The 21,752-nt window shown below is 38.4% G+C and overlaps 2 protein-coding genes across 2 annotated transcripts; both read left to right on the forward strand.

Annotated features, from left to right (window-relative positions):
- Positions 1-851: 851 nt before the first annotated feature.
- Positions 852-13,083, forward strand: LOC144433107 (steroid 17-alpha-hydroxylase/17,20 lyase-like). The gene is made up of 5 exons (XM_078121417.1): positions 852-1,028; positions 3,467-3,742; positions 11,132-11,314; positions 11,499-11,759; positions 12,491-13,083. Exons 1-5 carry the CDS (start codon positions 902-904, stop codon positions 13,081-13,083), a joined length of 1,440 nt encoding a protein of 479 aa, XP_077977543.1. The 5' UTR covers positions 852-901.
- Positions 13,084-15,577: 2,494 nt separating this feature from the next.
- On the forward strand, positions 15,578-21,582 carry LOC144433108 (steroid 17-alpha-hydroxylase/17,20 lyase-like). The gene is made up of 5 exons (XM_078121418.1): positions 15,578-15,761; positions 17,560-17,835; positions 18,917-19,099; positions 20,259-20,516; positions 20,987-21,582. The coding sequence occupies exons 1-5, from the start codon at positions 15,578-15,580 to the stop codon at positions 21,580-21,582; spliced, it is 1,497 nt and encodes a 498-aa protein (XP_077977544.1).
- The last annotated feature ends 170 nt before the right edge of the window (positions 21,583-21,752 follow it).

The raw sequence follows: 21,752 nt of genomic DNA on the forward strand, positions 1-21,752 counted from the left end.
ATACATGATTACACTTCACATGTTACAAACAACCAACAGAAAGTCACATTACTTAAAGCTGAAAGTAATAAAATAAAATACAAAAACAAGGTTTTACAAAAGTTTGGAGACATCTTCTTATACATGTGAAATCCACATCCTTTGTACTCTCGTTTGGGAGACTGTTATTGTACTATATAGTTGGTTATTACTGTAATGTTAATACACCATTGTACCATATAATTCTATATCTCCACTGTAGTGTACGTGACAGAAGGGGTGGCTAAAATAATTCTGGAGTTTCATTTGGCGGGTCGTAACATTTTTTTTGTGAGGAGAGGGTCAGAGAAGGTACACAATTTGTTTAACTGTAAATTGTGTACATTTTCTAACTGTAGAACTGATGGAAATCGATTGCCATACAGACAAATTGCAGGATGAAATCCAAATGACTGAATAAGTTCTATATAAACTCAATATGAAATGTTTTGCCATCAGCTTATCTTTCAATCCTTGTCCAACATTGTAAAGAAAATTTTTTAAAAATCGAGCTACCTATCCAATATGTGATGGGCTGGGTTGCCCGTTGAACAGCTTTTTTATTTTGTATGGCCTAATACTAAAATGTTGAACTATCCCCTTCGTTGTCGTTCATGGTTAGTTGATCTAAGCCATGGGGAAAATGTGCAGTCTACGGCACTAAAGGAACAGGCAGGGAGACACATAGTACATCATAATTTGTGAAATTCACACATGATTTATTCCTGTCCTAGATTTTAGAGGTCACATTGGAAACACGAAACACAACAGTCATCAATGCTGCGCATGCTCCATGGAATGTGCGTGTATGTTTTTGCAGTCCACCATGTTGACCGAAATCTTGGTGGTAGTTATCTCGATCATTGTCATCTTGATTGCCAGGATGTCAAACAGACCTAAATTACCTAAAACCTACCCTAAAGGTCCACCTGGTTGGCCAGTGATCGGTAACTTACTACAACTTGGATCGCAACCACACTTGAAACTCACAGACTGGAGTCGACAATACGGTAAAACACTCTATACATGTATAATGTTTCGGAGTGTCTAGTACCACCCCGGTGTCAGTAGCCCACCCTCACTGGAACGGCTAGTGCCACCACCCGAGATATTTCTCGTCCCTGGACATTTACATATATGTATTGTTGTCATGTACTGTTTTCCTAAATGTAAAATCATTTCTTTAATTTTTAAAAGATGAAACCCAAAAATTTGATAATGAAAACTTGAGGTCTAGTTACCTATATATTCTGGAAGAGTAATAATAGTCAGGTCCATGTCAACTCCAGACATAACCAATCAGGAAAAGACGCATTGACCCTGGATAACCTTTGACCGATGTGTATGACACGTATTCGGATAACTGTAGCATGAATATTGAAGCGTCTAGATTGACAGTTCCGTATGCTAATAAAATCGAAGCCATGTTCGGACGCAAGGACTATACTGCGAGCTACATCATAGACACGTAGTACGAATACACGCCTGCGGTACCGGTACACGCACATTAACAATACACTAACTCAAGTAGTGACGGATCGCCGCTATGGAGGCTTTTTTGACGGTTTGTGCGCAGCTCGAGAAATGAAATAATACGTTGCTATTTGGTGTTTTAAGGTAGAATGGAAGCATTTGTGGAGTTCCGTGTGATTTATTTGTTGGTAAATGTCCAGGGACGAGAAATATCTCGGGTGGTGGCACTAGCCGTTCCTCACTGGAACGGCTACTGCCACCGCGGTTGGCAGTAGCCGTTCCAGTGAGGGCGGGCTACTGACACCGGGGTGGCACTAGACTCGGCCATAATGTTTATATCCATAGTCCAGACTGGCCGTATTACGTACTCAATGTACTCCATTACTATCTCCAGTCTAGCTCAGTTCCCAAGGATCGCACAGATTTTTGTGCTACCTCCTGCAGTGTTCATATAAACATCATGATGTCGTGGAGTCATCCAGACTGGGGAAGGAGTCGTTCTACAAACATGAGAAAGGGCGAAGACGTTTTGTGACCACAGCCTGTCAATTTGTGATGAATTACTTGATATGCGCCATTTGTTCTTCGCTAACCATGGGGGTTCAAACACATTTGACACCTTTTGTTGGGAACTGAGCAAGACTGGAGATAGTAATGGAGTGCATTGAGTACATAATACGGCCAATCTGGACCTAGACTACAATGTAATGTATCCAATGCTGAGTATCTTTACTGATTATTCGGTAATTATATTCAAATACGTTTATTACCCACCCATCCCCAACCCCTGTGAAGCTATTAAAAAGTAGTAAGCCTTTTGTCTTAGTCTAGCAATACGTTATTTATCTTGCATGTATTAATCCAATGTCCAATGTCCAAAGTCAGTCAAACATAGTACATAGCCTAAGGAGACATTTCATATGGGTCATATGCGTGTCACTTTGTTTTGTGGCATATGTAAATTTGACCAACGTGCGGTCGTATGTGTTCCTGAAATAGACTATTTGCTGCATAGTAGTAAGTGCTACTACTACTACTACTACTACTACTACTACTACTACTACTACTACAACTACTACAACTACTACTACTACTACTACTACTACTACTACTACTACAACTACTGCATAACTCAAAAACTTTACATTGAGTCTTCATTTAAGCATCTGCCCTATATTATCAGTGAGATTGACCTCGGATCCTCTCTGGATGCCAACGTGGGCTCCAACGAAACCACGTCTGGCCAAAGTCCGTCAATCAGCACGTGAACCCCAGCTGTTATATAGTGCCGTAAACAGTGCATAAGTAGCATCCTTAGCTACATACTAGTAACTGCCCCAATAAACACTAACTTTGAGGGATTGTGTTATTGGTTAGAATTTTGTGATTGATTAACAAAGACATGATGTTAATGACCGTGTGGGTGGCTATGGATGAATTTTTAATTACATCTAATGCATCTCCGGATTTCTAGAGTAACAACTGTGAGTAGAGGTGAAAATCGTACCTATATCTTATATGAACTAGACTACCTTTGATCTTAACCTTGACCTCCAAGGTCAATTACTTAAGCCAAACCATTTCCGGCACAGTTTTGAATGAAATTGGGTATTGCAAATCAGAGAAACGACGTATTATGCACGGACGGACAAATATACAGTCAACCGAACGGATAACAGATACAGATAAACAGATAGACGTACGGGCACGTCCAATTGTCATTGTCTCGACCCACTTTGAGCGACTAAAAAATAACTTTTTTACAGCATAACTAAAATAAAACTGTAATGCATACATAATGCATTCAAGTATCTACTCCTATATTGTTCCCTAATAAGAGATTATAAAATAAGATCCTGTCATTTAAATTAGTTGACTGACTACATGAGTACATAGGCCAAAGTCTTTGTCATGAAGTGGTATTCGTATATCGTACTTCTTGATATAATGTGTCTTACTTTCATCCCAAATTTAGGCGCCGTCTACAGTTTGAAACTAAGCCAGAAAAACGCGGTGGTATTGAATTCCTACCAAGCACTAACTGAAGCAATGGTTGACCGCAAGTCAGACTTTCTAGGTCGTCCTCGAGACTTTATAACATGGAAGATATGCTCCGAATGTCAAAATATCGGCTTTTTGGACTACAGCGAAGTTTGGACATCGCTGCGTAAAAGTGCACACGCTGCTTTACGAATGCATGGTACAGCGAGATGGAATAAGATTATAACGAGACAGGTAGACAAGCTTATTGGTAAGTACTTATATGTTGTTTCACCACTTGGCATCTCTCAGCTGTTAGATACCTTTCCGAAATTTATTCCCCAGCTGATCTAAGTTTGCAGTCAAAATATGCACAGTGTATACGTACTCTATCGAAATATTCCTACAAAAGTGTAACTGTAGTATGATAGTTACTCTCAATCTTTATTATCTCAACATCAAATTTAGGTTTTAGGCAGAAAATAAGTCACCCTAAAAAGGGGAAGATTCTCTAAAAATCGAGTTATTGTACTTTTTCTACATTTCTACATTCCCACATTTAGAATATATCGAGTATATGGCTTCCAATGGGGAGCGGACGCATCGAGCCCGTGCAATAATTTTCCGATCAACAAGCCCTGACACACTATACCCAAATATGATAACTGGCAAAGGGTGTGAAGTTGGCTCCCGTTTCCTGTTTCCTTATTCATCTCCTTATTCGGATTTTCCTGTCTCCTTATTGGGTTTCCTGTCTCCTTATTGGGTTTTCTGTCTCCTTATTCGGATTTTCCTGTCTCCTTATTGGGTTTTCTGTCTCCTTATTGGGTTTCCTGTCTCCTTATTCGCTACCTGTCTCCTTATTGGGTTTCCTATCTCCTTATTCGCTACCTGTCTCCTTATTGGATTTCCTGTCTCCTTATTCACTACCTGTCTCCTTATTCGCTACCTGTCTCCTTATTCGCCACCTGTCTCCTTATTCGCTACCTGTCTCCTTATTGGATTTCCTGTCTCCTTATTCGCTACCTGTCTCCTTATTCGCTACCTGTCTCCTTATTCGCTACCCGTCTCCTTATTCGCTACCTGTCTCCTTATTCGCTACCTGTCTCCTTATTGGATTTCCTGTCTCCTTATTCGCTACCTGTCTCCTTATTGGGTTTCCTGTCTCCTTATTCGCTACCTGTCTGCTTATTCGCTACCTGTCTCCTTATTGGATTTCCTGTCTCCTTATTCGCTACCTGTCTCCTTATTCGCTACCTGTCTCCTTATTGGATTTCCTGTCTCCTTATTCGCTACCCGTCTCCTTATTCGCTACCTGTCTCCTTATTGGATTTCCTGTCTCCTTATTCGCTACCTATCTCCTTATTGGATTTCCTGTCTCCTTATTCGCTACCTGTCTCCTTATAGGGTTTCCTGTCTCCTTATTTGCTACCTGTCTCCTTTTTGGATTTCCTGTCTCCTTATTCGCTACCTGTCTCCTTATTCGCCACCTGTCTCCTTATTCGCCACCTGTCTCCTTATTCGCTACCTGTCTCCTTATTCGCTACCTGTCTCATTATTGGATTTCCTGTCTCCTTATTCAATACCTGTCTCCTTATTCGCTACCTGTCTCCTTATTCGCTACCAGTCTCCTTATTGGATTTCCTGTCTCCTTATTCTCTACCTGTCTCCTTATTTGCTACCTGTCTCCTTATTGGGTTTCTTGTCTCCTTATTCGCTACCTGTCTCCTTATTGGGTTTCCTGTCTCCTTATTCGCTACCTGTCTCCTTATTGGGTTTCCTGTCTCCTTATTCGCTACCTGTCTCCTTATTGGATTTCCCGTCTCCTTATTCGCTACCTGTCTCCTTATTCGCTACCTGTCTCCTTATTGGATTTCCTGTCTTCTTATTCGCTACCTGTCTCCTTATTGGATTTCCTGTCTCCTTATTCGCTACCTGTCTCCTTATTCGCTACATGTCTCCTTATTGGATATCCTGTCTCCTTATTGGGTTTCCTGTCTCCTTATTCGCCACCTGTCTCCTTATTCGCCACTTGTCTCCTTATTCGCTACCTGTCTCCTTATTCGCTACCTGTCTCCTTATTCGCTACCTGTCTCCTTATTCGCTACCTGTCACCTGTCTCCTTATTGGATTTCTTTTCTCCTTATTCGCTACCTGTCTCCTTATTGGGTTTCCTGTCTCCTTATTCGCTACCTGTCTCCTTATTGGGTTTCTTGTCTCCTTATTCGCTATCTGTCTCCTTATTGGGTTTCCTGTCTCCTTAAGGGCTTATTCGCTACCTGTCTCCTTATTGGGTTTCCTGTCTCCTTATTCGCTACCTGTCTCCTTATTGGATTTCCTGTCTCCCTATTCACTACCTGTCTCCTTATTCGCCACCTGTCTCCTTATTCGCTACCTGTCTCCTTATTCGCTACCAGTCTCCTTATTGGATTTCCTGTCTCCTTTTTCATTTCCTTATTCGATTTCATAGGAAACTACATATTTTCTGTGGATTTATCACATTCTCATATCAAATCTACCTATAATTACCCCCCAATCAATTTATTATAATGATCTATGTACCATTTCCTTCTTCGGTCCCTGTCTCCATATTCATTTCCCTATACGGTTTCATTGAGAAATACATATTTTACAACATTTTGTATTGACCTTGACAGTCAAGGTCAATATGTATTAAAAAAATATAATCTTTCAAAATCATATGGGTATCCATATTCACATTACAATGAACATTAATGTGTCAAAATTTTACATGCCCTGTGGCACTTCGACCATCATGGTTGAATAATAAGTTGGAACACTGATTAAATTTAAAGAAACGTTATCATTTATTGTAAAATTATAACATTATGCAATAAATATGCTTGACCTTACATCATACATGCTTCGGGAATGGCTCTTGGGAGATGGGGAATATATTTCAAAACTATGATGGCCGAAACGGCACTTCAACATTCTAAATTTGGTAATAGTACGTACATACATACATACATACATACATACATACATACACACACACACACACACACACACACACACACACACACACACACACACACACGTACGTACGTACGTACGTACATACATACATGCATGCATGCATACATACACACACACACACACACACATACATACATACATACATACATACATACATACATACATACATACATACATACATACATACATACATACATACATACATACATGTACATATATAACCTTCCGTCCTTTTTTGGGTAAATAAAACGTCAATAGTTCACTTGAGATAAACCTGTAAAGACTTAGATGCTCCCAGAAGCATTTAGAGCATATTATAATATAATGACCCTGACCCGCACACAACCTCACGATACACACAACATTTTTTGAGAACATACTTCTGACGAAAAAGTGACAAGTTTGACTAATGACTATAATAAAATCAGCTATCAATGGTGCTGAATGGGTCATCATTATATTATGTACCCCACAAAAAACAAAACAAGCGACCTATCTGTCAGAATAGCTCCGCTGTTGCTTTTAATTTAATTTTTTTTATTTTGGTAACATGTAGAAGTGGTTCAGTTCTTTAGCTATTCTCTATGCAGTTTTGTTTTAACGATGTAATAAAGTGGTTAGTGGTTTCATATGATGTCACTATAAAACACATTTTACACAGAAGTTGGTAATGCATTGTACTTTTATACCATAGTCACCATTTTATTAAAACAAGCGACCTATCGGTCAGAATAGCTCCGCTGTTTTTTATTTGTTTTATTTTTTATTTTGGTGACATGTAGAAGTGGTTCAGTTCTTCACTATGCAGTTTTGTTTTAGCGATGTAATAAAGTGGTTACTGGTTTCATATGATGTCTCCTATATATAATATAAAATATGTAGTTTCCTATGAAATCGAATAAGGAAATGAAAAAGGAGACAGGAAATCCAATAAGGAGACAGGTAGCGAATAACGAGACAGGTAGCGAATAAGGAGACAGGTGGCGAATAAGGAGACAGGTGGCGAATAAGGAGACAGGTAGCGAATAAGGAGACAGGAAATCCAACAAGGAGACAGGTAGCGAATAAGGAGACAGGAAACCCAATAAGGAGACAGGAAACCCAATAAGGAGACAGGTAGCGAATAAGGAGACAGGTAGCGAATAAGGAGACAGGTGGCGAATAAGAAGACAGGTGGCGAATAAGGAGACAGGTGGCGAATATGGAGACAGGTAGCGATTAAGGAGACAGGAAACCCAATAAGGAGACAGGAAATCCAATAAGGAGACAGGAAACCCAATAAGGAGACAGGTAGCGAATAAGGAGACAGGAAAACCAATAAGGAGACAGGTAGCGAATAAGGAGACAGGAAAACCAATAAGGAGACAGGTAGCGAATAAGGAGACAGGAAATCCAATAAGGAGACAGGTAGCGAATAAGGAGACAGGTGGCGATTAAGGAGACAGGTGGCGAATAAGGAGACAGGTGGCGAATAAGGAGACAGGTAGAGAATAAGGAGACAGGAAATCCAATAAGGAGACAGGTAGCGAATAAGGAGACAGGTAGCGAATAAGGAGACAGGAAACCCAATAAGGAGACAGGAAATCCAATAAGGAGACAGGTAGCGAATAAGGAGACAGGTAGCGAATAAGGAGACAGGAAATCCAATAAGGAGACAGGTAGCGAATAAGGAGACAGGAAATCCAATAAGGAGACAGGTAGCGGATAAGGAGACGGGTAGCGAATAAGGAGACAGGAAATCCAATAATTAAGGAGACAGGTAGCGAATAAAGAGACAGGAAACCCAATAAGGAGACAGGTAGCGAATAAGGAGACAGGAAACCCAATAAGGAGACAGGAAATCCAATAAGGAGACAGAAAACCCAATAAGGAGACAGGAAACCCAATAAGGAGACAGAAAACCCAATAAGGAGACAGGAAACCCAATAAGGAGACAGGAAAAACCGAATAAGGAGATGAATAAGGAAACAGGAAACGGGAGCCAACTTCACACACCCAAGTGGCACGCCACACAGAAGTGTTTCCTGGTGTCGCGTCGCGCATATGGTTTCTGGAGTTTATTTGAGTGTCCTCTTATGGAGTGATATTTTGCAGTCTGAAAGTGTAGCTTGCATTGGTCAATATTGTTAATAATTTTGTACACTTGAATCATGTCACCTATACATCTTCTCTTCATACCGACCACCATTTTTGAAGCTCCTCGTTGTACTTTCTCTAATTGTGAAATGTCTCTCTGTATGTAGCCATGGGGACCATGCCTGAATGGAAAATTCCAGTTGAGGTCTTACAAACTCTTTATATAGCCGTACTATGACTTCCTTTGACCTCACTGTGAAGGACCTTTTAATCATTCCAAGTGTTCGGTTTGCCTTTTTTGCTTTTTAGCACATTGAATGGATGGTTTCAGAGACTCGTGTACAATGACTCCTATGTCCTTTTAATTTGCTACTGTTGTGAGTATAGATCCTCCCATTGTATATTCCATTTTTGTGTTTCTAGTGCCTACATGCATGACCTTGCATTTTGCTATATTAAAACTCATTTGCCATTTATTAGCCCATTAACATAGGTGATTTAAATTAGTCTGAGACTGTAATACTTCATGGTCTTGACTTGTGGCTACTGGTGTGTACACTTTCGTATCGTAGCGAGATAGATAAATGTCCACTACCTGTCCACTAGACGTTTTCACATTCAATATAGTGCCAGAAATTACAAACTCCACGTACGTGTACCAATGCTGGAACATCATCCTTCACAATTTTCCTACAAGTACCACACTCTTGCACTGTTCCATCTACTGACTTTTTTGTCTTTAACTTGCCATGAGTTGAACTTGCCACTTCCACGTCGCGTGCTCGTCCTGGTTGCCGCCATCTTGGTTTCCGTTCCGACTCTACTTTTGTCAGTCGGTAATGATCGTCCACGGACTATACATTTCTCAGAAATGACTTCAGGCACAACATTTGTGAATAATAATAATATTATTATTTATTTCTTATAGAGCGCATTACATTAAATGCGCTGAACAAAAGTATAAAAGTATTTTAAAATGTACATATACACAAGTATAAACATAATATGCAACAGGATAAAATACAAAGACACGGAATGACATTTAAAAGACTGAAATGTAAACAAGTTAAAAGTTCATAATAATGAGATCTAAAAAGATGACATTTCAAGGCAGATTTAAAACTGATCAAAGTATGTGAAGAACGAAGACATGATGGCAGGGCATTCCAAAGGCGTGGGCCGCAATTAGAGAAGGCCCGATCACCATATAGTATGCAGTGTTCCCTATCGGTTTGTGCAAATTCACCACGCTACCGGATTGCGACCGAAGGGAACGACGGGTGGATCTAATCATTAATAAATCGCCTAGAAATGAAGGCCCGCACACATTAAGAACTTTAAAAACAATACAGAGTACTTTGAATTCAATGCGCTTCTGAATAGGTAGCCAGTGTAATGAATGAAGAACTGGGGTAATATGCTCAACTTTTTTCTTTCTAACGACAAGTCTTGCTGCTGAATTCTGAATAATTTGGAGCTTACGAATTTGTTGAAGTGGGAGACCATATAATAAACTGTTGCAATAATCTAAACGTGGTGTAATAAAAGCATGAACTAGTTTTTCAGTACAACTTTGATCAAGAAGAGTGCGAATATAGTGACGGTACTTCGTCAAAAACCTCAAAACCGTTAATTTAGACTGCTACATTTAGCACAACTGACTTCTTTTACGGGAGCTCCTAGAAAGCACGTCCACCCTCTACGAAGCGCTCTCCTGCATCTACATGAGTACATGAGTATATTGGACTGGTATTGGTTTTGCGAACCTCGGTAGGACAGCTTACAGACCCTCCTAAAGTCGAACCCTTCTGCCCTATAACCTCTGGAAGGATTATTACATTCACTGTCTTAGAAATACGATTGGAACTAGTTAGGGATAATCGAATCATGATAAATTAGTAACAATTGCATCAGAAAACTTAATATGTACAGGTAGTCCTGGGGTAAAAACTATACTCTAAGACTAGCTCTTACTCTGGATATGTTGTACATGTTCAATATGCATATGAAGTATATATGAATGACTGTATTTTGGGTGTATGCTAATTTTAATATTAATGGCTGAAATAAAGTTCCAAAAAAAAATAAGCGTGAAACTGGAATTAGGTTCCGAAAAACCACAGGTAATAAAAACAGATTAAAAGTGTACTAAAATGCAACTGAAACAATTTTTATAATTAATATAGTGATTTATTCGCAATATCGTACACCCTGTACAGCATTGAATCACTCAAGGATAAAAGTATTTGTGTAACTGTACACATAATAAAGTACAGTAATTTCATTAATGTCAATTTTTTGCATCCGCACCCTAACATCAGCGCAATCAAAATGTTAACCTGTTTACTTTATCTTTTATATATACGATCGACCGCTAATTATTAAACATTACAGTGTCTAATCTGACATAGACACGATCGCTAGTTGCGACGTAGCTCGACCAGGGTATAAAATCCCACGTTTTTGTTCGGGCCTGGCTTGTGTGTGGCATATTGTTCGTTAGACCTCAAGTTTACAATAGCTGGTATGTAATATGGGTGTGATCGAATGTTCTCAGTTTCGTTTGTTCTGTTATTATTTGCAGAAAAGTTCTCGGCCAAAGAAAGTACACCCTTTGATCCCAACCTACCGTTAAAAATGGTGTCTTTCAACACAATATCTGAACTTACTCAGAGTCGAACCTTCGAAGAGAGTGACCCGGAATTTATCAACTTTGCCAAGATGTCTGAAACGTTCTTTATGTACCTCGGGGAAGCATCGGCCGTGGGTAAGAATGATATAATTACCATCAATACACAATTAGTAGAGGCCTAAATATCAAAGTTTAGAGAAAAAAATCCTTGGCCTTGGAAAGCACAGCTAATCAAAATTATAATACCCGAGGCGGCTGCATCATATAGGCTAAACCACAGGCTGCGGCTAAACTGAAAATTTTGATTCACTTCTTGCAGATTTTGCAGCATGGTTGAAACCGTTGTTCAAATCCAAACTAAATGGACTGCAAGAGGTATCGACAAAAAGATACAAATACATGGAAGATAAGCTGAAAGAACGGATGGAAACACTTGACAGAGCAAAGCCAAATGATGTCGTTGATATGTTGTTACTTGCAAAAGAAGACTTCCACAAGAACATTACTCCCGAACTTGCTACGAAAGAGGTATATGGTGATGCAGTCGTGATTCACACTTTGATGGACTTTCTGTGTGCAGGTAATTATATCTTGGTTAGAGTCATCCCAACATTCACATAATTAAAAAAGACAATGTAATGTGAATAATGCAAGAACAAATATATGATGGGGATGGGGATTGGCACGAAAAAATGTCGGAGTGCGAAGGGGGAGGGCTTCGAAAGTTCTGATGGTCTGAAAGGGGAGTCGATGGTCTAGAAATATTTTGCTCATACATTTGCAAAACGTTGGCCGAAATACTTTCTTCCTAAACTGCCATAAATTATGCTCTTTGCTTTATATGCATACCAGTATATTGACTTGTTTTCACGTTCCCTTTTTACAATAATCAACAATATTACGTGTATATATGTGGCATCTTATCCATCTTTGTGGCAACTGACAATGTATTGGCATATTTGATGATCCCATACTTTTGATTGAATAAGGACTGGCTGCGAGCGTATGTCGTATTACAATCTGAGCATTTGTCTAACAGCATGATATCACATTACTTTTGATATGCCCATAACAACTGTATATCTATATACAATATTTCACTTCTTAAACTCACTCCTTCTGGTGGAACAATCCTACACCCACCCCACCCCACCCTCGCCAAACACACATCCTTCTGATTATGTAGCGTTATATCATAAACAGTGTTCTCCATTGTCTAAAGTTATATTTGAAACTAATTTCACGTCGTGTAACATATACAAAAATGTAGATCCACTGGTAAAATGACTTGATCAATTCCATCTGTTACAGGGTCTGAAACTGTCGTATCTTCCATGAAGTGGTTCTTGGTAGATATGATGTTACATCCTGAAATTCAGAAGAAAATCCACCAAGAAATCGATGACGTCGTTGGTGTTGATTGTCGTCCTGTGTATACTGATCACGACAATTTACCTTATCTAAAGGCTGCAATTTATGAAACGATGCGTTTGCACACAATATTACCTCTTAGTGTGTTCCACCGTACACTGTGCACCACGTCTGTCAATGGATGTCAAATTCCTGCTGACACCATCATCATCCCAAATCATTGGGCCATAGATCACGACCCAGATGTTTTCAAAGATCCGTATGTTTACAGACCAGAGCGATTTATTGATCCAAACACGGGTAGATGTGTCTCTTTTAATGAGATGAATTTTACACCGTTTGGAATGGGTAGACGCGTGTGTCTGGGTGAAATGTTGGCAAAAATGGAGTATTTCCTGATCGCTGCTAACTTACTTCATCAGTTTGAAGTATCAGTGCCTGTAAATCATGGAAAACCTTCCACAGAGGGAATACTGGGTTTGACTTACGACCCAAAACATTTCGAAATTCTTGTGAAAAGAAGAGGTTTCTAAAAGCATTAATTTACGATCATATTAAGCACATTGTGAATACACCTATTTTTAGAAAAAATTGTCACAATACAACCACGGTTTTCTGTATGATTTGAACAAATTTTCATACACTGTCAGACTTTGCTAAATGAGTATGCCAACAAACATTTTGCGACACATAATACCGTCTGGCTGTCCCCTGAGTGGTCAGCAACAACAGGGTTAGAAGTGGATACCACATAGCCAGCTTCCCTTGACTCTCTCGAAACTCACGTTTCTCCTTCCGTTTTTACCCCATGATTGCAGAAGTATTCATTAGATCCAATCTCTACATCATTGTTGAGGCAATATTAACCACATGTGGACCAATTTGTATTCCACGTTCAATTCCTCTCTAGACTGACACAAGGTATAATTCTAGAATTAGTTCGGGCGTTACCAAATCACTCTGGAATTTTGGACAAAGTGTGCATATGTTACGAAAATTGGCTAATACCATACTTGGGGAAATGACGGGTGACATTCGTTCTCTTTCTAGTTTTTCTGCCGTTCACCAAATTATTGGTAGTAGACTATAACATTCTCAACTGAGTTTTCACCTATAGTATTAAAGACAGTCGGCGTCACAGGCTAGGAATCCCATTAGAATGGTTGCAGTCATGCCTGAAGGACAGACACCATCTATATCGGGTAGTATCGCCAAACATCTATAATTCGTCCCCCCCCCCCCCAAACTTAGGCGTACAAAAATTGTGTGGTTCCGATTACATTCAATTTTAAAATAGGTGGGGTAGGTAGATTTTTTATTTTATTTTTTTTTTTTCATATGTGAGTGTCTAGTTCCGGTTTTCCATTGTTTTCCAAGTGGTCTCTGTGTTCTTTATATCTTCATATCAGATGTACAGCCATTACAGTTTGGAAGAATAGTTTTATATTGTCTGTTTAAGTTGATGTCAGTTTCCGCACCCACTATTTCTTGCGAGACTTCACGATTTTCGCGATTTTATTATTATTTTTCTCGAATGCGTAAAAATAAGTTTAGGGTCGACGTGAAAAACTAGATGGGGTCGGGTAACCGGAACCAAACAACTGTTTTTATTTGGCCTTATCTGGCATTATAATCAAAGCTTTCACCGAATGCAGATGACAATCAGTTATGCTAATACTTCTCTGTGCCCGACATCCCCACTGCTATCACAAAGGTAGAAACCTATGGTTAGATTATCAAATCATGGATGACACAAAATCCTCGACTAAGTGGTGGGAAAACTGAAGTACTATTATATTCATCATGCTTGAGTTTATTATAATGGTGCCTTACTTTGGAATTCCCTACCAACAGATCGTAAAACAGTAGTTCCAAAGTTCTTTTTCAAAAAGAATTTGCTACTGTAACAATACATGCATGTTTGCCTAATACACTGATAATGTACTTTTGATTTTTTTAATCAAGTATGCAAGTATTAATTTTCTGATGATTATATTTTGATTGTTATGCAAATAATATTCAGATGTGTAAGTTTATTGATACGTACGTTCTTGCTAAGTGCAGTGTTGTTCACTTAAAACTGTATTGAGGTAATGTATAATCAGATGGTTGGACAAGATAGCTATTTGTCATGTCCTTCGCTATTGTACTTTTAGTGTCTAACTTACGTTTACTTTTCATATATTAGTAAAAGAAAAAGCAATACAATACATTACAATAGATTTATGCAAATAATATTGATGTGTTGGGTTTTTTCGATGCGTTCGTGCTGAGTGTAATTTTGTTCACTTTAAGCTTTATTGAGGTAATAAAAATAGCAAAATGATGTAGTAGCACAAATGTTTCTATGGGTGTGGCCTTGTTGCTATGCATATTTGCATACATTCTTTGAAAATATACACCACCATTTGGCTGTTGCTGTGGGCGTGGTCTTGTTGCTAAGGATATTTCCATACATTTTTTAATGCAAATCACACACAAGATCATTTTGATTTGAACAATTTCCCAACTAGACACCCATGGTAATATACGCACCAAGTATCATGGCAATCGGTTCAGAGGTATTGTCTGTAAGTTGTTTACACACACATACACACACACACACACACACACACACACACACACACTTGTCCATGCCTAAAAACAAGTGGTGTTGCAAGATGTCAGGTTAATAGCAACCCCACCTTGTGTATCAAAAACTCCTACGTTTGTTTTCTTCCCACCGTGCACTGCCCAAGTATACAACTTGGGTAAATATATGTCTGCCAACGTAGGTTTGTCGATTTTTATAACTCAGAAGTTGTTAGATGAATGATTTGTGAATTTCATATGCAATCTCATTGTCTCCTAAGCAGTAGAAATGCACAGGAGCTGGCACTGTTTCTACGTTCAACACTAGAGGGCGACCCGAAATGTAGCAAATCAGGTTTAACTTCAAGTTCCTAACCTTGAAACGACACTTCCCAAGCATGCTCTATACGTACGTGCATACAGCTTACGCCGCCATAGACCATTGGTGAAGTCATCATGTTGACCGAAGTCTTGGTTGTTGCTATCTCAGTCTTTCTCATTTTGGTTTCGTGGATGCGAAATAGACCTAACTTGCCGAAAACTTACCCGAGAGGTCCAACAGGATGGCCGTTATTTGGTAACCTTTTACAACTTGGGCTCCGACCCCATTTGAAACTGACAGCATGGAGTCGACAATATGGTAAGGGTATATTTGTAATCTGACAACATGCATAACTTTGTAAGCTTGTCGTAGACTCATGATAATTTGAAATTACATTATTCTGTAGCCATTTTCTACGGTGTATGTGACTCAGTACCGTTTGTATTGTTTGGAGTCAAGGTAGACGTAGACTGTGGCGTAAAGTTAAATAAAGGTGTGGTAAATATTTCTTAGTTATTATTATTTATGTATGTATTGTTCGGCACATACAGTGCGTATTGGGTTGTCGGTGGCCGAGCGGTTAGCTCGTACGCCTCTTACCTCTGCAGTCTGGGTTCGAAACCGCCTGGTGTCGGCTGGGTTTGATTTAAAAGTTAAACCTGATTTGCTACATTTCGGGTCGCCCTCTAGTGTTGAACGTAGAAACAGTGCCAGCTCCTGTGCATTTCTACTGCTTAGGAGACAATGAGATTTAAAATTTAACCAGGTCTGTATGTATGATGCTCAGTTTGACCCTGCAAACAACGCAGGTTTTCGCCGGGCACTCCGGTTTCCTCGTGCTTTTTCAACACTAGGGCGCTATTGCGGTGACCATTCAACAAATTTCCGAATTTCTTTGGACGAATACAGATTATTATTAGTATTATTATATTGAATAAACGTTATGACAGGAAATTTGCAAGTTGTCAACTTAACGTATATACGGTCCTTGCCAGTGAAAATGGCTAGGTCAAATCAACTAAAAGGTATATTCTACATTCAAGTGACCTTTGCACAGTCCCGTTCAAGGTTTTAAATAATACACTTGTTTATAGTTGAAGGTTATTCCCTGATCTGTACTTGGTGGTAATTAGGCATTATAATCGCTTACCTTAGAGCCACGTTCTTGCGTATGCGTGTGATTGAGGCCATGTCAACATCGTGTGACGATTACACGAAAGTTTCCATGGCGTACAAACCCGCAAATCATGCTCTGTCTAAATTTCCAAGTAAATATTACTTAGTATGTATTGTTCGGCACATACAGTGCGTATTTAATAAACGTTATAACAGGAAATTTACAAGTTGTCAACTTAACGTATATACGGTCACTCGCAAGGTCAAAACAAATAAAAGGTGTATTCTACATTCAAGTGAACTTTGCACAGTCCCATTCAAGGTTTTAAAAAATACACTTGTTTATAGTTGAAGGTTATTCCCCGATCTGCACTATAAAAGATGTGTGGGTGTATTAGAAAACTTACCAATGTTATTCTTGTGCCATCGATCGAGTGCATGAATGAATGAATGAATGAATGAATGAATGAATGAAAACACGTCATATATTGCCTAACTGTGTTAAAGAGAGAACATCCCATATATATTATGTTGTCAACCATTTGACTGTACACGGGTCATTAACTGTCCTACTCTTATCTTTGTAAAATATATAAATATGTACCTTGCAGAATATGTTCGCTTCGTGGCTGGGCTTTGAATAAAGTGATAAATGTATCCACAAATAAACATATTTACCAATACTCTTAAACACAATTTAGACATCCGCCTACCACACTACTTATCAAAGTGTGACTGAACCCTTATAGCCATTTGTACATCAGGTATTTCGCACCTTATCATGCTAGCACCGACACGACGTAGTGAATATCTGTCCCCCTATATCTCAGCACAACTCACACAGTATTATAATATATATGGGATGTTCTCTCTTTAAGCATCACTGAAATAAGAATAGGAAAAATACAGTAATATAAGAACTACATTTGTGTTAGTAAGACTGATTGCATGGTTGCAACAAAGAATCAAATGATCTCTTTTTTCCTGTATTGTATTCTAGGAGCGGTTTACAATTTAAAGTTAGGCCAGAGGCGTGTCGTAGTCTTGAACTCCTACAAGGCATTATTTGAAGCTATGGTTGAACGGAAGTCGGACTTTGCAGGTCGTCCACTAGATTTTGTATCATTCAAAACAGCTACAGGGTGCAAAAACATTGGTTTCATGGATTACACTGAACTGTGTCAACATTTACGTAAAACAGTTCATGCTGGATTGCGAATTCATGGTACAGAAAGATGGGATGAAATAATAACGAAGCACGTTGATATTTTAATGGGTAAGTAATAAATATAAAATATGATTTATTATTTTATTTCATAATTAAGGGAGCCTTGTACAACCGACATTTGTAATAAGTTCTCGGGGGAGGGCCACATTTTAGAATATGGGACAAGGGGAAGATCACATTTTCCTTTAACCCATTATATTGCCATATTTTGCAGAATGTATAGCTCGTCGGTTATAATTAGAGATAGGGGTAGGGTTAGTTAATTAGGTACAGTGATATCCGACCATATAAATCAAATCACTTCTGTAGGGACTTAATTGTTAGATATGATTTGAAAATGGGAACAGTTGAGTATATTATATATATAATATTTTACATATATAGAAGGGAATGTTTTTACTGCTTAAATATTGACCTCGGTCTCGAAAATATCGGATCAGATTCTATTGTTGGGGAAGTTATTGTCCTGGCCTTCAACTCAGACAATGAGATCCAAACACAGAACCTGGTATTGATTAATACAGTGTCGAATTCACAGAAATTCAGTACGCAGGTAGCAGTTGAGAAATAACCGATAAAATTGAAAATTTCAACACGATTGCAGCTGTGGGATGAAGTCCTTTAAACCACTGATTCTTGGACTAGTGTCCTTTCCCATGTCTGACAACATTTAAGTCGTGTTTTGAAAATGTTGTATCTGGCTGAAGTTGAGGGGGAAATTGAGGGAGAGTCATTTTCTAGCACGATGGAATCTGGGGAGGGTCATCATGCGAAGCAACATCCACCCCACCCCCTGGCCCTCTCCCCTTATAACTACTGAAGAGTCAGTGTTTCTACTGTTATAATGCAATGATAAATTTTCATCATGAACACAAATTCTCAAAACCCTCGTGTTAATGATAAGAACATGTCAGACGTATGCAAGAATTTGCTTATATAATATTCAGTTCTATGCAGGTGTCTGGAATAATACAACATTCTGCTTTGGGCATTGGTTTAAATTCGTTTCCACGAATTCCTAACTCTGGGCGTAATGGCTTGTGTATAGACACAGGCTGTTACAACTGCTTACAAACGTCCTCAAAAAAAGAATGGTTGATTAACAGCGCTCTTTTACGTTTTGTTACAGATGCTTTCTCAGAAAGAGAAAATTCAGCTTTTAACCCACATCTACCACTGACAATGGCAGCCTTCAACATGATATCTGAGCTCACTTACAGTCAATGTTACGAAGAAAATGATCCAGAATTCACACGTTTTGCTGAGATGAGTAACAAAACAGTCCGTTATATAGGTGAAACATCTCCTCTTGGTAAGAATGTGTAATTTTTGGGGTCTCATATTTGTCTGGTTCATAAGCCATACACATTTTGCTTATCCACCAACATTTAATACATACATACATCATTCAATTGTCTACCCCACATCATAAATGGTGTATTTTCTAATGAGACCTACACCTTAACCATGACCAGCGAGTTTACCGTTACAAAAACAAAAACATCTCTCTTGCTATGCTCCAAAATGTGTCTTCCTACTCAAAACGTTGAATACTCAGAGAAACCAATCAAGTGCCTACATCAACGTGCACAGAGGTAAGCATTCAAGTCAAACATTAAGCTTTGATCATGCATGACCTTCATCTTCAAGGTCAAATAATAAATTGTTCAATAGCGTCGGAAGTTGTGTGCCTTCGGAAGTTGTGAGATATTGTTCCATGACTGTGTTAATCCCACATTCAATTTGTTATAGATAAGCATTCTATTTCAACAGTAATCTTAGAACGCGACCCTTAATATCTTCAAGGTCAACTTCAAATTTGCTGTATTTCTTTGGAAATTTAGCTCATAGGGTCAATATTCAATTGCCTACACCAGTGCTATCTGGGTTATTCTTTCTGATAAGGTACAAACCTATGACTTTGAACGTTTATATAGATATATATAAATAATATGAATAATATATAATATTTGAGGTCAATTAGCAATTTACTCTACTATGTATTTTAAGTTTTCCATGTACAAAACTGTAAACCTCCATGTTAACAGAAAAAGCTTGTTTCGTCAGATTGACCGTCTCATATTAGACTTCTGTATTAATATCTTGGCCTATAAAGAGAACTTTCTCCTTTGCGAATTGGGGGCAATTCACATCATTTTATATAATACGTATTTAGACATCTCAATATGCTTTTTGTGAACTGATTTAGACACCCTAATATCAGCACATTTGCGTCTGGGTTTCCTCAAATGTAGAAGACATGTTTTCTTCGAAGACAGTCTTTATTTCTAAAAGACAAATGTATTCTATTAAGTTCTCCCTCTATGAATTATTACACATTCAGCTCGTGTCTGCCGTCTTCGTTTGTACCTTGATGTCAAGTTGATATTGCATTTAAATAGACTGCAAAAACTTCCTTTTGAAGATTTTAAAAGAAAACTTAATCTGATGATTTCATATTTTGTTGTCAGATTTTGTCGGATGGTTGAAGCCTTTATTTAAAGCTAAACTTCGTGAATTCAAGAAATTGGCCTTGGAGATATCCAACTTCTTGACAGGAAAGTTGAGAAACCGGATGGACACATTTGATAGAGAGAATCCATTGGATATTCTGGACATGTTAATACTAGCAAAGGAAAATTACAAACCTGCCCAAGGTCATGCCAACATGGTGGATGAATTTGATGACGACGTTGTTGCTCAAACCATGAATGATGTAGTGGCTGCAGGCAAGTTGATGTTTCGTTATGTTATTGTGTTAGTTTGGAACTCAGAATCAAAACTATCATGATACTGAAAGCGACCTATTGGTCAAAATATCTTCTCTGTAAATTGTAGACGTGGTGGGAGAATTGTGAACATTTAATTTGTCCATATAAATTGTAGCTGCCAAATTCCAAACACTATATATCGATCATCAAAGAGAACTATGCTTGGGAAATTCAGATGTGAATTCTTTATGACAACTTTGTGGCGAAATCGCTGGTATTATTACTTTTAAATAAAAATTGTTAAGATATGAAATTGCTTTGTCATAGACTATGCATAAGTCTGAGTTTGATATTTTTGCATCTTCTGAGTATTAAGGTCAGCTTTAATAATAAATTACTCTTTCATTACTAACCAACATTTGAGAGTGTATATAAACAATTCTAAGCCTTCTAAATAGTCCGTGTAACAACATAATTCTTGTTTCCAGGGTCTGAGACAGTGGTGTCTGCTTCAAAATGGCTTTTGATAAATCTGATGTTCAATCCTGGAATACAAAAGAAGATCCACAAAGAAATTGATGAAGTCGTTGGTCGTCATCGTCGACCAGTGTATGCTGATCACGACAAATTACATTATCTAAAAGCTGCTATGTACGAAGCTTTGCGTTTACACACAGTTCTACCTCTCAGTGTATTCCATCGTACTATACGTACAACGTCCGTCAGTGAATGTCAAATTCCTGACGACACCATCATTATTCCGAATATGTGGGGAATAGATCACGACCCAGATATTTTTAAAGACCCGTATGTTTTCAGGCCAGAGCGATTTATTGATCCTGAAACGGGAAAGTTTATCCCTCTCAGTGACATGAATGTCTCACCGTTTAGTATGGGTAAACGTGTATGTCTTGGTGAAACGCTTGCAAAAAGGGAGTATTTCTTGATAGCTGCTAATTTGATGCATAAGTTTGAAGTCAAAATGCCATCAGAAAATGAAAAACCTTCAACAGAAGGTATATTGGGATTGACCTACCACCCAAAACCTTTCAAGGTTTTGGTGAGAAAAAGAGATAGTGATTAGCATTAAGGGTAGAGAGAGCGTTCAAACAAAAAATATTAGCTTCATAACCTAGTTCATTATATTAATAAGCGCATACGAATATAAGTAAGAACTTCCAGTATATATATACATATACATATACACACACACATATATATATATTATATATATATATATATATATATATATAT

This window comes from Glandiceps talaboti, chromosome 3 (assembly GCF_964340395.1).
Source record: "Glandiceps talaboti chromosome 3, keGlaTala1.1, whole genome shotgun sequence".
Lineage (NCBI taxonomy): Eukaryota > Metazoa > Hemichordata > Enteropneusta > Spengelidae > Glandiceps > Glandiceps talaboti.